We start from the raw sequence: 17,572 nt of genomic DNA on the forward strand, positions 1-17,572 counted from the left end.
TTACAACAACATATCCAATATAATCCCACAAGTGGGGTTTGGGAAAGATAGTGTGTATGCAGACCTTACCCCTACCTTGAGAGGTAGAAAAGTTGTTTTCCGTACACCCTCAGCGCAAGGGAAAAACATATTAAACGGTATTAAAATATTTAATAATAAAAATAGTAAACGTGGGGAATTAGAATTTAACAATACACATGTATGTGTGTGATATTTTTTTAGGAAGAATGGGGCCTCAAAAAGTTTGGGCACGAAGTCATTGCTTTACTGGCCTTATGGTCGAGCCGGCTCTACCTAAGACCTATGCTTCATTACTGCCTTTAGCCGCTTATTTTATTTGACGATTCATGTGCATATTTGTTATAGTGGTAAATAATTATGATTTATAAGTGAGATAATGACAAGTGTTTCAAGGAATGTGAATTGAAAAGAACATTTTCCCTTTTTCCTTTTTCACTCAGCTTCAATCTTAATCTCCAACTCATTTTGTTGATGAGTTTAACATTTATATACTGACAATGCACACATACTCACACTAATAGGTTAATTAAAAGATAAATGTGAATAACTATCCATTGTAAGTTAAATAATAAATTTTAAAAGCTAGGCCGGGAACCAATTATGATATGTTAAATAACATTAGAAATTATTTATATTGTCAATGCACAAAAGTTAAATCCTTTACTGATCTGAAAATTAAAGACATCGTAGACTCTTCCAGCACCAATAAACCGAAAAGAAGAAAAGAGTTTCTGATGAAAATTCTATATGTTCAGTAATCAATAGAATTAGGCTTATCATAATAGATTCTAAAATTTCACCTTTTGTTTAGTCTAAGCTATTTCCTATTTCCTATTTCCTAGCCTTAAAACTCTGGCACTAAGCATCGTAATTGCTAGGCGGAGGAGAAAACATACAAGAAATGAAACTTTTCTTGATAAGTTTTTATTTTGCCAAAGCAAAATAAACATATAAAGGAACTATATATATGATGTAACGGCAACTGTACATTGATTGATATATCATCCTTTAACAAGCTACTATTAATTCATTCATGCACACGACACACACAAGTAAATTAACGGAATTGAAGGTTCTTTTATTATTACCCCAAATCAAAAGCACCAGGAAAAGACCAGCACTAACATTAAGTAGAACTTGTTTGAATTAATAAGGTTATTAATGGTAATTGTATTAGATTCAATGAACGTATTAACTTTTCTTTAGTTGACTTATCAGTTACACAATGTGAATAAATTTCGAATATAAATAGGAAACGAGGAACAATTTTTTATTTCGTGAATCATAAAACGTAAGAAATTAACTCAAGTGACCAGAAAATGGTCACTTTTGGTTCAATATTATTTGCCCTATTTTTTCTTCCTTTCTTAGTCACCTCTATACACCATCGTCACCTTGAAGATGTCAATGCCAACTTCTATGGTTGCCTCTCCTATGAATCTGGCAATCAACCACACATTTACAACATTGTTCACACTATATGGTCAAAAAGCTACCAATCGATCCTCGAATCATCGATACACAATGCTAGGTTCAACAATTCAAATGTCCCGAAACCATACTACATAATTGTGCCAGAAAATAAAGAACAAGTGCGAGCAACCATGATTTGTTGCAAAAAATCTGGATTTGAAACTAGGATTAGAAGTGGCGGACATGACTATGAAGGCCTTTCTTACATTTCTTACAAACCCTATTGCCTAGTTGACCTGTCGAGCCTCCGAAAGATCGACATCAACGTTCAAGAAAAGACTGCATGGGTAGAAGGTGGAGCGACACTGGGGGAACTTTACTACACCATTGCAAATAGGAGCAAAACTCTAGCTTTCCCAGCTGGAACTTGTCCTTCTGTAGGTGTTGGAGGCCATATTAGTGGTGGCGGACAAGGACCCTTGATGAGAAAACACGGCCTTGCAGCAGATAACGTGCTTGATGCCACGATCCTCAACATTAATGGCACGATTCTCGATAGGAAAGGCATGGGAGAAGACCTATTTTGGGCCATCCGAGGTGGTGGAGCAGCTAGTTTCGGGGTGGTTCTATCTTGGAAGTTACAATTAGTCGAGGTTCCACCCGTGGTCGTTCTCTTCACTGTTGCTCGAACTCACGAGAAAGGTGCTACAAAGCTTGTTCGGAAATGGCAAAAGTTAATAAAGGAATTTCCTGAGGAGCTTTTCCTAAGAATTAATATAAACCCTAAAAAGGACTCTTTAGGGAAACCTTCGATACAAGCTTCATTTAACTCATTATATTTAGGGACGAGGCGCCATCTTCGGAGACTAATGAGAAGGAAATTCCCTGAATTGAACTTAAAGTCTAGAGATTGTCAAGAGATGAGTTGGATTAATTCAACAATAAGGATAGATAGTTATAGAAAAGATTCAACAATCCAAGATTTGTTGGAAAGGAAGGACAAGAGAATGACATTTTACAAAACCAAATCGGACTATGTGACAAAGGCTTTATCAGAAAAAGCATTAGAAGGGTTATGGAATGCGTTCAAAAATACAGGAGATGCACTTGTGATTTTGACCCCTCATGGTGGAAAAATGAGTGAAATAATAGAGGATGCAATTCCATTTCCACATAGAAAAGGAGCTTTATATAACGTACAATATTTTGCATTATGGCATCATCTGTATCAAATAGTAGAGAAGATAAAGTTTGATTGGATCAATGGTATTTATGATTACATGGGGAAGTTTGTTTCTAAGCCAAGAACAGCATATCTAAATACAAGAGATTTGGATTTGGGAAGAACACAAAATGGAAGTGAGAAATACTCAGAAGCAAAGAGTTGGGGTGAAATGTATTTCAAAGGTAATTTTGAGAAATTAGCTAGGGTGAAATATAGTGTTGATCCAGGAAATTACTTCAGGAATGAGCAAAGTATTCCACCTCTTGGTCCCTAATTTTAAATTTGGTGGATAATTAAGGGAGCTAGCTAGCTGAAAAAACTATACATCAAGTTTCTCCTTTGTTTTTCCCTCTAATTTTGTTAACTACATATTGAGATATGAATGAATTTTTATGAGAAAAAGTGTAAATAAATTCAAAAAATATAATTTATTATTAAATCAAGCTAGTTCCTAGCTGAATTAATTTTTAAACCTTGGTAAGGAAACGTCAAATGTCAGATGGATTTTAGCTAATTGATACATAGAGCAAAACTTCCTTTTGGTTTTGGATGAGAAGTTACGCATTTGATTTACATTAATAACTCTTTTACTTTTTTTTGTTTATGCATGTCTCAATCTATATTTTCTAGCCTTCATCACTTCGCCGTTTGAATTTGTAGTTAAGTCATCTGAACATTAGAAAATGCGTATTTTTTGCCATTCGGTTGATTTTTCGACCATATTAAGGTGCAAATGTTGATAATCTTATAAAAAGGAAACAATTTTTGTAAACAAAGAAGCATCAAAAGAGACATAAACATAATCCCTCGACAAAGGTGGTTTAATTGATCTATTATGAAATAAGCTGGTCTATAGATGGATTTGCAGTTTTCCTCTTCAAATTAATATTAAAATACGCTTGTGCGTAGACGAATGCAATATTTCCTATTTGAATTTGGGTTGTGTAACTTCTTGCTTTCAAGTGTTTTCTTTGATAAAATGTTCGTATTTAGGGGAGTTAAAATGGGTGGTTGATCTGAGATTGGGCAGGTTAAAATGAACTTTAATAAATGGCTTGGGCTAAGATTGGTGCAAAAAATATCTGGGTTGAAATGAGTTGGGTCGGAACAGGGTAAAATGGGCTGGGTCATGACCCGCCTAATTTGACCCAGCACTTTTGAAGGGTTTATATTCTGGAAAATATCACGCATGCCCCCTCAAATCAAAATAATTAAAGGCCCATACCCCCATTACTTTCGTACCCCGGCCTCAAAAAAAATTAAAAATATTTACCCAAAATGCCCACCGGTTATGATATCAACATGGTGTATAAATATCTTTGAGATGGTATCATGTAAGATGCTTCAGTACTTCTTAGTCCTCCATGATACCATATATACTCAGATGGTATCACGGAAGATGCTTCAGTCCTTCTCTTTGTCCTCTATGATACCATCATGGTATATAAATATACTGAGATGGTATTGTGGATGATCATGTTCATTTAATCAAAAAGACACACTTTTCTCGGGAAAAAAATCTCTATGATACCATCATCTTATATACATATACCGTGATGGCATCATGAAGGATTGCTTCAATCCTTCAATGAGACACTCCTCAGGATAATGGGTACCATCATGGTATATAGATATACTAAGATGGTATCATGGAGGACTGTTTCAATCCTTCTCTTAGTCCTCCATGTTACCATCGTGGTATATAAATATACTGCGATCGGAGGAAGGAGTTTGGCCGAGGGGTACATCGGGTAAATATTTTCAGCCAGTGGGGGTAGAAGCGAAAATAGTTTGGGAGGGGGCATGGGTGGGTAAATATTTTATATTTTAGGGGTATTCAGTGATGTTTTCCCTTTATTTTCTAGGAAATTTTTTTCCAAACAGACCCCAAAATATAAGATACATGATACAAAAAAAGTGAATACATAAAAGAAATAAAGTAAATCTCAAGCAATAACTTCGTATTAAATTACATCTTAAAAATGGATTAAAATCGGGCTAAATTGAAGATCTCTTTAAAATGAGTTATGTTGGGTTGAACTAAACTTAGTCCAATACAAAATTATTTTGAGTCCAACCATTTTTTTTGCACGGATTGCCCTTCAAAGGCGCTGGTCTATAATTTTTCCCTCAAATTTCTGGTCTTTAATTTTTGTTCTTCGCTTAAAAAGATGACCGAAAATACCCCGAGGTTCTGGGTTCGAACCCCGCTCAGCCAAAAAAAAAAAATCATAAGGCAAGGCTTCGCGAAAAGTCTGCCTTAAGGGCAAAAAAAAAAAAAAAAAAAAAAAAAAAAAAAAAACTTTTGCCTTATGGAAGAGGTTCCTTAAGACAAAAGGAAAAAAATATATATTTTTTTTTTTACTCTGCTGGAACTGTACAAAATTTAGGCCTCAAAGTATTACTTTTGCTCGAATAGGCCTAATTTTGTAGTAAAACTCTGCCTTGCATATTTTTTTAGACTGAGTCAGGGTTCGAACTTAGAACCTCAGGATATTTTAGGCGAAGGGAAAAAATTAAAGACCACCTCCGAGTAAGAACAATTGTGCAAATTGTCCCGTCCAACCCATAACATTTTGGGCGAATTGCACGGGCCATCAACTTTTGAGTTATATTTGTTACCCCTATTCGTATCGTATCGGGAATCCCTCGTTGAAAAACCAGTTTTAAAGAAAGCTAAAGCGACATGATAAGATTTAACCTTTCATTTTTAAACTCTTAAGAGGAATGACCGGACAACAAGTGCAATTCGCATGATTGTCCCTATTTTGAGGTGGTCTTTAATTTTTGTCCCTCAAATTGTTGGTCTTTAATTTTTGACTTTTTCACTTTAAGTAATAAAAAAGTAGCCGAAAATATCCTTGTTCTGGGTTCGAACCCTAGAAAAGTTTTAAAAAAAAAAATTGCAAGACAAGGTTTTATAACAAACTATGTCTATTCCGGTAAAGTTACAAAGAAGCATTGTCGGGCATAGGTCTGTAGAAATTAAGCTATCCTAGATAATTTTGCCTCAACGCATAGGTTTTATATAAAGTAGACAAGACATAGTTCTGTAAAAATTAAGTTATCTTACAGAACCATTCCTTATCCGGGATAGTTATGTAGAAATTAAGCTATCGTACAGAGGCATAGTTTTTAGTTAACTACATAGAAACTGTGACTTAAGGCATAACTTTACCCTAAATAGGCATGTTTTTTATGAAAATATTTCCTTGCGAAAATTTATTTTCTTACTCTGCTGGGGCTCGACCCCAGAATCTCTGGTTTCATAGACCAGCGAGTAAGGGTACTTTGGCCCACAAATTTTCATTAGATGAGAAGTAGAAATTAAAGACTAGCAATTTGAGGGGAAATTAAAGACCAATCCATATGAAGGGTACTCCGCGCAAAAAAATGAGACTGTTAAGTGCAACAACCTTGCTGCAATTTAAGCGTAAAATGTCAATGGGTCATTTGCACGATTTCCCTTCAAAGGTATTGGTCTTTAATTTTTGCCCGTCAAATTGTTGGTTTTTACTTTTGCCCTTTGCCTAATACTCCGAAGGTCTGGGTTCGAACCCCGACTCTGTTAAAAAAATAAAAAAAAAATTCACAAGGCAGAGGTTTGTAGCAAAAATAGGCCTATTCGGGCAAAAATTACCTTAAGGAGGCCTAACTTTTTCTCAAAATTAAGCCTATTTGGGCAAAAGTTAGGCCTTAAGACAAATTTTTAACTTTTGCCCAAACTCTACGTAGAGTTTGAACCCAAAACTCTGCCTTACTAATTTTTTATTTTTTTTTATTTTTGACTGAGTGATGGTTGGAACCTAGAACCCATAAGTTTTAAGGCGAAGGACAAAAATTAAAGACCAACAATTTGATGACAAAAATTAAAGACCAGTGCCTTTGAAGGACATTCCGCGCAAAAAAAAAAAAATAAAGTGAATCATATACGTTCAGGCGTCTCCATAACGGCATCCTCATATGACAGCACATCTCTCTAACAACCATTTTTTTTAAAACTGATTTTTATGCTATATTTTACATCCACAATAGTTTTTACCTATAGCAGCAACAACCATATTTAAAATCATACTCTTTATAAAATTACTTCTCTATAAAAACTATCCTCTTGTTTTGGTAACATATTGATTAATCCTCTTTATAAAAATAGAATTTAAGATTCTCATAATTGATCTAGAAATTTTGACTAAATATTTTGATACTCTAATACGCTATTTGTGACAAAGAATATTATATGGATTTTGCTGACCTACTACATGATGATAGTACGTTAGCATAGTACTCATTTTTTATTTTCCCAAAATAGCCTTAAAGTAGTCCTTCCAGCTCAAAAAGTAGGGACAATTTGGTCTTTTAACTAAATTCCTAATTTCTTTCTCAAACTCTAAGTAGGCGTTTGGCCATGAATTTTGAAATCATGGTTTCAAACCGTGGTTTTGACATACGTTTTTACGCATGGTTTCAAACCCCAAATCATCAAGGTATGATTTGGGGTTTGAAACCATGGTTTCAATTTTTTAAAATATAAAATTTAACCCATAAGTTTATATTTTGTAGAAAAAAACTCATAAGTTGGTAGATATTTTTAACAATTACCCCATCAATCATTTACTAATCTCATTAACTTCCACCAAATTTTATTTATGTCTACCAACCTTTTAATTTTGTAAAAAAAGACCCATAGTTTAATTTTATTTATTGAACTAAAATTTGATCAATTGATGTTGTATTGTCAGAAAGGTCTTCTAGTATTAATTTTGAGCCGGTTGTTATGAATTAGCATATTAATTTTGTTATGAACTATGACTTGATCATTTGGTAAGATTGTTTAAGAATTGAGAATGTTTTGATAGTTTTCACTGTTTAAGAATTGAGAATGTTTTGATAGTTTTAGCTTGCCAAGTTTTATGTCTATAAGAGAAAATCTTTCCTTAAAATATCTGAATTGCGTATCGGAAAACTTGTGGTTTAATAGTAATAAAATAGAACCTAAAACTTCCCCTGTACAGAGATAACAACACTCCACTCATTGTTTTCAACGTCTGCCACCACAATTGCCGCCGCCATAGTCGCTACAAAAATCCCACTGTTTACCATTATAGAATTTATCTTCTTAGCTATCAAAATGGGTTGTTATTTTAGCAGTAACAACTGATTTTACCCTATCAGTTCATTAATTAATATTTAGAGGATGGCAGAAGCAATGAATGATGGTTTGCTTACGGATGGAAATGTGACCTCCCAAGAGAAAGCAACATGACTTGTTCATATTAGACACAAAGAAGACTCTCTCTGTTAATAACATTTGATGACTTAATACTAGAAATGATGGGGAAATTGAAGTTAGTCCATACTTTCCGGTGATTCTATGAGAGATAGCCAACTAATTAGTGGCTTGGATAGTTCAATATAAATTTTAAGGCTTGCAACTAGTTGGTGGCTTTCAGTAAATTTTAAATTGAGAGCATAGCAAAATCATTTAAGAATTGGATAAATTGACAAGACGGGAGTGCTTGCAGGAAGGCAAGGTTTCTTAGTTGCAGACAAAAGCGAGAAATTTCCGCCAAGGGTATGCGCGGACCAGAAATTCTTTGTTAGTTTAAAATGACAACAAAATAGTCCATAAATTATTAATAGGCTAGTTAAGTGATAGGGATATTTTGGGAAAATAAAAAGTGGGTACAATGTTAACCTACTACCTTCACGTAGTAGGTTAATATATTTCTGTTTACCCCAAATTTAGGTAATCAATTGAATTTGTAAGTGAGTATATGATATGTGGATAAATTTTAATCTATTTTTGGTTTATGTGGAATTTATATATGGATTCGTGTGCAATGGTATGTATATATGAGTATATGTGTTAATAACTTGAATAAATACGTAAATATTGATGATTAAGCTAAGAATATATTGAATGAATAAACCCAACTCCACTAGTTCGGACCAGAAAATGAGAAAGAGAGAAAGCTTCAATGTATATATTTTCTATTACAATGTTATAGCCCAGAGGGATGATGAGTTACTACGAGAGTTCGTGAACCATTTCCAAAAGGAACGGATGGAGCTCCCTCCGGTTCCGGAGGAATGGGCTGCACGCGAGCTTTTACCAAAGGGCTTAATCCTCGAAACTCGACGGCCTCATTCAAGCTGAAAGAAAACTTGTTGGAATATGAAGCTGTGACTTGGGCTGATGTTCATAACAGGTATGAATCAAAGATTCGGGTAGAGGATGACCAGCTCGAGCTCCCCTCGGGACCTATAAATATGAGCAAAAGCTCTGAAAGATCGAGAAAAAATTACGAGCCGGAGTCAAGACTCTCGAGGGAAAGGTATTGGCCGTACTCTCATTCAGAAAAGCCAAGCCGAGGTCGGAAAAATCGAGGTTTGGTCCCAATCAATTCTCCGGTCGGGGTGATAAACGGACCGAGCGCCCGTCGAACAGTCGAGGTATGTCATTTAGAAGTGATGCCGGGAGCTCGGCTGCCACAAGACCTCACGGGGATATCGGAGTACAACCACATCAATACCTTAGATCTCATCTCGGCCATAGGTCGTATCGCAAAAGCAAGATGGCCGAGACCATTGAGATCAGATCCCAGTCAACGGGACCCGAACGTGATATGTGAGTACCACGGAACTCATGGGCATAGAACTGAAGACTGTCGCCAATTGAGGGAGGAAGTGGCTCGGTTACTGGAAAATGGCCACCTTCGAGGGTTCCTGAGTGAATGAGCTAAAAGCCATTACAAGGAAAAGGAGTCCCACAAACGGGCTGAACCAGTGGAACCTCAGCATGTAATCAACATGATAATTGGTGGTACGAACGCCCCTGCGGCCGGTGATGAAACGGACAAAGATCTACGGTACGCGAGAAGCGGAGCGAGATTATGTGCCGAAGGTACCCGTCTCTTTTCGGCGGTGAAGATGCGAAGGCATCATTGTTTAATGATGCTTTGGTAATTTACTTTCTTATTTTTAAATCACAAGTCAGCGTATTTTGATTGACCCGGGTAGCCTCGGCCGCATCATCCGGTGGAGAGTGGTCGAGCAGTGAACTACTCGATCGGTTATCCGGTGGCTCGAGTGCTCGGTAGGTTTTTTAATATGGCGAGTGAAACCACGAAGGGGAGATTTCTTTATTGCCGGTCAATATTGAAGGCACCATTCGGCGAGACGGTGTTCTATGTCATTGAAGGAGACATGAAGTATAATGCTTTGCTCGGTAGGCCGTGGATACGTAGCATGAAACATCCCGTTGACGTTACATCGGTACAACGAAATTTCTGTTTCTCGGAGGGTAAAAACCATCGAGGAGAACGACCCGGCCCGCTGCAAGGGAGATGTTCGCGGTTGAGGAAGTGCCACTCATTCCCAAAAAACCGGATCCAAAAGAGGGTGAGTCAACCAGTGGCAAGGACTCTAAATAGCAACTAAAGTATACAAGTTCGACAGCGGAGCAGCAGGGGTCAGACCCGGGGTATGAAGAAGATGATTTCGGTGTACCGGATCATTCGTCTTCTTGGGATGACTCGGATGCGACCAAGTCTGATGGGAGCTGGAGCAAGTCATCTTGTTCGAATATCTACCGGATAGAAAGGTATACTCGGGCACGGGGTTAACCTCGGAGCTCGGAATAAGTTAATTAAATTTCTTGACTAATGTCGATTGTTTCGCATGGTCCCGTATAGATATGACAGGTGTGCCACGGGAAGTAACAACTCACAAGCTCGGCCTCAACGGGAGATTTCCCCCGGTGAGCGAGAAGAGAGGCATGGCGAGAACCAAAGCACGCCCGTAAAAGATGAGGGAACAAAGCTTTTGAAAATAGACTACAGTCGGGAGGTAAAATACCCGGATTGGCTATTTAACGTAAGTGGTAGTGCCGAAAAAAGGTAATAAATTTAGAATGTGCGTTGATTATAAGGATTTAAACAAAGCATGCCGAATGATTCATTTCCAATGCCTCACATCGATAGAATGATCGATGCGCGACGGGCATGAAGATGTTGAGTTTTCTCGATGGTTACTCGGGTATAACCAAATCCGGATGCCGGAGGATCAGAGAAAACATCCTTTATTACAGTGCGGGACTTACTGTTACAATGTCATGCCCTTCGGATTAAAAAATGCCGGTGCAACTTACCAACGCCTAGTTAGTGGGATGTTTGAAGAACAGATAGGAAAAACAATGGAAGTTTATATTGATGACATGGTTGTTAAGTCCCTGGAAACAGAGGACCATTTAAAACATTTGCAGAAAACCTTCGATGTACTCCGTAAATACAACATGAAGCTTAAGCCGAATGTGCCTTCGGTGTCCGGTCGGACAAGTTCTTGGGTTTCGTGGTGTCCAACCGGGAATTGAGATTAACGGACAAGATCAAAGACATCGAGGATATTGAGGTGGTAAATAACGTCAAAGGAGTGCAAAGACTCACCGGAAGAATAGCAGCGCTGAGTCGGTTCATAGCGAGGTCTTCGGATAAAAGTAACCGTTTCTTCTCCTTATTAAGGAAGAAGAATGACTTTGTTTGGACACCGGAATGCCAAAGAGCATTGCAAGAGTTGAAAGGTACTTGTCTAGCCCGTCTACTACGTATATCAGCGGATGACAGTTGTTTTTTCTACCTTGCCGTATCCGAAGTAGCGGTAAGTGGTGCTTTGGTCCGAGAAGAATCAGGTACGCAATTCCCTATATATTATGTGAGTAGAACTTTAGGGGATGCGGAGATCCGTTATCCCCACCTTGAAAAGTTGGCATTGGCATTAGTAAGTGCTTCTAGAAAACTCAAACCCTACTTTCAATGTCATCCGATATGTGTAGTGACTACTTACACTCTAAAGAACATCATGCATAAACCGGAATTGTCGTGTAGACTAACCAAATAGGCCGTAGAGATTAGCGGATATGATATCGAATATAAACCCCGAACGGCCATTAAGTCCCAAGTCTTGGTCGATTTTATAGCGAGATTTTTACCCATTTATGGTCCCGAGGTTGAAAAAACACTAACCTCGGGAAAGGCCAGGTGTTGTTCGTTACACACGGACGGGGCCTCGAACCTCAAGGTTCCGGGCTAGGAATCGTCCTTAAAACTCCCAGGGATGCCATTCAACGGTCGATTAGAACTATTAAGTCGACTAACAATGAAGCCGAGTATGAGGCTATGATTGCAGGTTTGGACTTAGCCCGGAGTATGGGGGGCCGAAATAATTGAAGCAAAATGCGACTCTCTCTTGGTCGTTAATCAAGTGAATAGTGACTTCGAGGTCAAGGATGAGCGAATGCAAAAGTATCTGGAAAAAATCCAAGTGATACTACACCGGTTTAGAGAGTGGACCGTGCAGCATGTACCCCGGGAGCAGAACAGCGAGGCCGACGCATTGGCCAATTTGGGCTCTTCAGTCGAAGGGGAAGAAATCAACCCATGCACTATGGTGCACTTGATGATCTCGGCGATAGAAAACAGGTATGCTGAAATAAACACGATGGGGCTAACTTGGGATTGGCGCAACAAATACATCGACTACTTGCAAGATGGAAAGCTTCCAAGTGACCCAAAAGAATCACGGTCACTAAGGACAAAAGCAGCACGGTTCTGCCTAGTGGACGGCCAATTGTATCGACGGTCTTTCTTCGGGCCCTTGGCCAAGTGTTTGGGTCTTGGAGAAACCGAGTATGTGATGAGAGAAGTCCACGAGGGGACCTACGAAAATCACTCCGGTGCAGAGGCCTTAGTCCGAAAAATTATCAGAGCCGATTATTATTGGAATCGGATGGAGGAGGATTCAAAGAATTTTGTCCAGAAATGTGATGGGTGTCAGAGACATGCCCCAATGATTCACCAACCCGAGGAAATTTGCTACACTCGGTGGTATCGCAGCCGCCATGAAGTGGGGAATGGACATTGTTGGTCAGCTACCGTGGGCACCGAGGTAAGGCCCGTTTTATTTTGTTAATGACTGACTATTTCTCCAAGTGAGTTGAAGCGCAGGCTTTCGAAAAGATTAGAGAAAAGGAGGTTATTGACTTCATATGGGACTACATTATTTGCCGTTTCAGTATCCCAACCGAGATAACTTGTGATAACGGTCCTCAGTTCATTGGCGGCAAAGTCAATGATTTCCTCGAGGGGTTGAAGATCAAGAAAATTGTATCAACTCCGTATCACCCAAGTGCAAACGGACAGGCAGAATCCACGAATAAAACAATAATTCAAAATCTAAGGAAAAGACTTGACCGTGAAGCATCACCGGAGAGAGGTCTTTTGGGAGGTATTGTGGGCTTACAGAACCATATCAAAATCAAGCACGGGAGAAACACCTTTCTCGCTGGTCTACGGGGCCGAAGCCCTCATCCCCGTAGAAGTTGGTGAACCGAGTCTCCGATTCGGATACGCCACCGGTGGGTCAAACGAGGAGGCCATGGCCATAAGACTCGACCTCATGGATGAACTTCGCGAAAACGCGTTAGTCCGACCGCAACCCGAGCGAGAGAATGGAAAGGTACTACAACCGGAGGGCCAATTTTCGACATTTCCAAGTTGGGGACTTGGTGCTTCGGAAAGTTACTTTGAACACTAAAAATCCCAACGACGGAAAGTTGGGGCCAAAATGGAAAGGGTCGTATAAGATAAAGAATAACGGGTAAAAAGTGGTCGGTGGAGGCCATGGACGGACAACGGTTGCGTAACAACTGGAATGTGGCTCATTTGAAGAAATACTACTGCTAAGGTACGGACGACTACCCTCGTTTTTATTTTTATTTTTTTATTAACCTTTTTTTTTTGCAGGAAGTCGAGTACCGGATGAAGTTAGGTGCTAGGTCTAGAAACACGTGTTGCACTCTTTTCCTTAGTACAGTTTTGTCCCGAAACGGGTTTTCCGATAAGGTTTTTAATGAGGCAACAAGTACAGCATGTTACTTGATAGAAACGAGGACAAATGTTCAGAAACTCGGGGGTATACCCTACGAGTGGGGACTTGATAATGCCTACCCGACCATGCAGCTCGGATAAACACTAGGGGACTACTATACCCACATCGAGGCTTATCCTGGTGAATAAAAAATGAAGCAGCTTAACAAAGAAGGAGAACGCCGTTGGGCATTACCCCGAGGAAGTTCTCGTCCAGAATCGGACCTTCTGTATTAGGTTTTGATGTAAGGACCAAACGATCAGAATGAATCGTGTCCATTTAGTATTTGCTACGGCAAAAACAGAAGGAAACGGACAAAGTCCTCATATCATGTACGTGCAAATACTTGCAATAGAAAGATTACTGAAAATTCAGATTATTACATTTCGGATACGTCTTCTTGTTAAACACCCTAGCCTCGGTGATTACCGCCTAAATTTGGCATCATTTTATCCAAATACCGTACACCGGGGACTATAGTCGAAATTCGACAAAGGAAACAAGGCCGCACTGAACCAAGCCAAAATCTTTAAACACCCTCAAATGGCGACTGCTATATCAAAATTCGCTAAGACTGGGATTCAGGTGTCCGAACCTAATCCACGATAAGTGAACTGTCGAAAAATATCGGCCCTAAAATGCCTAATGTGATTCGGAAACGTCTGAATTCACAGAGCATAAATAAGTCCCACGGGCAAACCACTCGATCAAATTCCCGAACAAATTATACCGGATGAAGTGGAAAGCCAATATCGAGGCATAATCTGAAAAAATGGCTCCGACCAAAAGTCATAATAAACACAGATTAAGGAATAAAGAAAATCAGCAAGGAAAATGCACATTCCATATATGTAAGGTTTTTACACCTGAAATTCCTACGAAGTTAAAAAACCAAAAACAAGCCAAAAAGGCAAAGGCAAAATAAAGGCTAAGTACAGGCCCTGATCTATCCGGTGCAGCTAGAATCGGAATGCTCAGATACTGTCCACTCGGAATCCTCGGAATCGATATCGAGGGCTCTCTTGGCTTCTTCCTCGGTCTTTTTGGCTTCAAGTATCAGGGCCGAGATGTCACGACCCAACCCCGTAGGCCGTGACTAGTGCCCGAGCTGGGCACCCGTACGCACCTGCTTACTACATTCGGCATATAAATAATTTGAACATGTACGAAAGTCAGACGTTGTCTCAATCTGTCACATACAAACGTAGATACAGCACAGAAGCCGGCAAGGCTGTCATAATATACATAACATATCAAACATATGCACATGCAGCCGACAAGGCTGCCACGGCGGACAGGACCGCCCAAAACATAATCCACACAGACATAGCCGTACAGTAACCAATCATGACCCACATGTATGTCTACAGACCTCTAAGAGTAACAACGGAAACATATGACGGGACAGGGCCCCACCGTACCCCTGAATAAACATATACATATACAACAAAAGATTCGTACCCACAATATAGGCTCCGAACAAGCTTAGCACTCCAAGACAAGAGAATGAATGTCCTAAAGGCGGCGGACCACCGAAACGATCGTCCGTACCGCGGGTACGAAACGCGCCCACTTCGAAGAAAGGGTCGGCACGGAATATGTACTGAGCATGTAAAGCATGGAATACGGTAAACAGGATCATACTGAAATAAGGAGCATAGAAAATCATGAGACTTGCCTTTGAAACATAAATCATGCGTATTAATATCATATCCGGCTCATTATGGGACTGAGTGACATAAGTAAATAATCATCATGTACATATGCATATAACGTGCCCCGGCCCTCTAGTGAGGGGCGCGGTAAGTAAAACCATCATATCATGTACATATAACGTGCCTCGGCCCTCTAGTGAGAGACGCGGTAAGTAAAATCATCATATCCATATACATGTAACGTGCCCCGGCCCTCTAGTGAGGGACGCGGTGAATGAAGTCATCATGTGCCATCCTGGCCGCCTCCCCCATATCATCATATCATCATCATATCATATAACGTGCCCCGGCCCTCTAGCGAGGGACGCGGTGAATATCCTCATATACATATAACATACCTACAGTGAGGGACGCGGTGAATAATACCGTAGAGTCGTGCACGAATACATGCCCTGGCCGGGACGTAGTGAAGAAGTAATAACGGCCGCACAAGCGGCGAGTAGTGAGAAACCATACGCACATAAAACATTTTCAAAGACTCAATAGGATAAACCAAAACGAATCATCTTTTAAAAGCCAAGACTGTAGTCAAACCAAGTTTCCTCCGAACGTTACTTGGGAACATATCAATAGAACTTTAGAATCCATAGACACGTATCAAACCATATGCATATACATCATCAGTCCAGACTCGACAGATAAATAAGTAATCAACACTCGGGGGTTAAGACAATAGTCATGCAAGTTCTTTTCAAAAAGTCGTTAGAACCAAACACGGAAGAGTCTCGGGGGCCCACGGAGATACCAATCCGAGCCCGCCTATGAAAGTTAAAGACATTATTCGTTATCAAATCTTCCACGAACGTTTCGAAGCGATCCGGTTCCGTCTATGAAAGTTAGGGACATTTTTCAACATAAGATCAAACTCTTTGTACAACTTTTGAAATCCAATCATACAAAAGACATAAAGACCATAGTTCTACTACATTAAGAAAACCAACCTTAAGAGACAATTAAGAATAGTAAACATGCTCGGATCGTAAGAATAGAGTTACCCCGAGGCTCGTTTCATAGCCTACTTACGACTAAGACATGCCAAAAGAAAGAAGGGTTAGGCTTTACATACCTCGTCCGCTTCCTAAGCTAATCCAAACTTAAATCTCGGGTCTTCCAAGATCTACAACAACGTCATTAGGTACTAACATTAGTTATAAGTACTTAGGAATTCATTCCCAAGCCATTACTTTATCTACAGAAATTTGGGCAGCATTTTCCCTATAAATTCAACAACCCCGAGAATTCAACTCGGCCAAAATCATCAACAACAATACCAACAACCACACTAACAACATTAATAATCAATTCAAAACGCATTATAACGCTAATAACTCTTCTCCACATATTTTGACACATTCCAATTATGTTCAATTCAACTACATACATTCAAACCAATATCAACACTTACATGTTCAAGTACTAATCCGAGAGCATTCAAACAAGATTCAAGAACACTTTAAGCAACCCACACAATATTCAAACCAAACCACCATTTCACCCAAACCACCATTTCACCCAAACCACCATTTCACCCGAAATCTCCCAAACCCAAGAGCAACAACAACAACACCTTTCCTTCTTTCAAATTCATGAATTACACCAACAATCCACACGTTAACAACATCATTTTCATAAATATAAAAACTACATTCAAATCACATTAGCTTCTAAAAACAACCCCCAACGATTACCCTTCAACTTGCATCATTAAATCTTCATTTTACATTATAGAATCCACAACAACAACCAAAACACTAAGTAAAATTTGTTCATCTACCAAGAACAGCCCTTACATGGCCACTCCTCAACATACATAAATTTCATGATTTTCATCCATTTCTACACACTACAACAACATCCAAACATGCTAAATACAATTAATTCATCACTCCTACACCATACCACCTACACACGGCCCAACATCCACAAACATAATTTCAAGCGAGTTTCATTCATTTCTATATACTACATCACACACAAACCATCCATAACATATAAAAAGGAAGATTAAACCTTACCTTTTCCACCCAACTTCTCTACTCGGCTAGAGTTGTGTTTCGCAAGAATGAACGTTTTGGTTGCTCCAACAACTACCCCACGTTAAAGAGGACCTTCTAATTGATTGATTTGCTAGAAGAAACTATTTTTGTGATGAAGATTTTTGGTCTTCAATTTTTTGATACCATGGCCGAATGGCCTTCTTCTTTTGTTCTCCAAGTTTCTTGAATTTTCTAAGGGGTGAGGATGAAGAATATGACTAATTAGTCATCTTGCATAT

At 39.2% G+C, this 17,572-nt stretch overlaps 1 protein-coding gene across 1 annotated transcript; it reads left to right on the plus strand.

Moving 5' to 3' along the window:
* The first annotated feature begins 1,343 nt into the window (after positions 1 to 1,343).
* LOC132029620 (tetrahydroberberine oxidase-like) lies at positions 1,344 to 3,024 on the plus strand. Its single transcript, XM_059418907.1, has one exon. The coding sequence runs from the start codon at positions 1,626 to 1,628 to the stop codon at positions 2,931 to 2,933; it is 1,308 nt and encodes a 435-aa protein (XP_059274890.1). The 5' UTR covers positions 1,344 to 1,625; the 3' UTR covers positions 2,934 to 3,024.
* The last annotated feature ends 14,548 nt before the right edge of the window (positions 3,025 to 17,572 follow it).

The sequence above is a fragment of the Lycium ferocissimum genome, chromosome 1 (assembly GCF_029784015.1).
Source record: "Lycium ferocissimum isolate CSIRO_LF1 chromosome 1, AGI_CSIRO_Lferr_CH_V1, whole genome shotgun sequence".
NCBI classification, from domain to species: domain Eukaryota; kingdom Viridiplantae; phylum Streptophyta; class Magnoliopsida; order Solanales; family Solanaceae; genus Lycium; species Lycium ferocissimum.

Excerpts from the sequence above, each read along its gene's own strand:
- LOC132029620 (XM_059418907.1), top strand. The coding sequence starts at position 1,626 with ATGATTTGTTGCAAAAAATCTGGATTTGAAACTAGGATTAGAAGTGGC.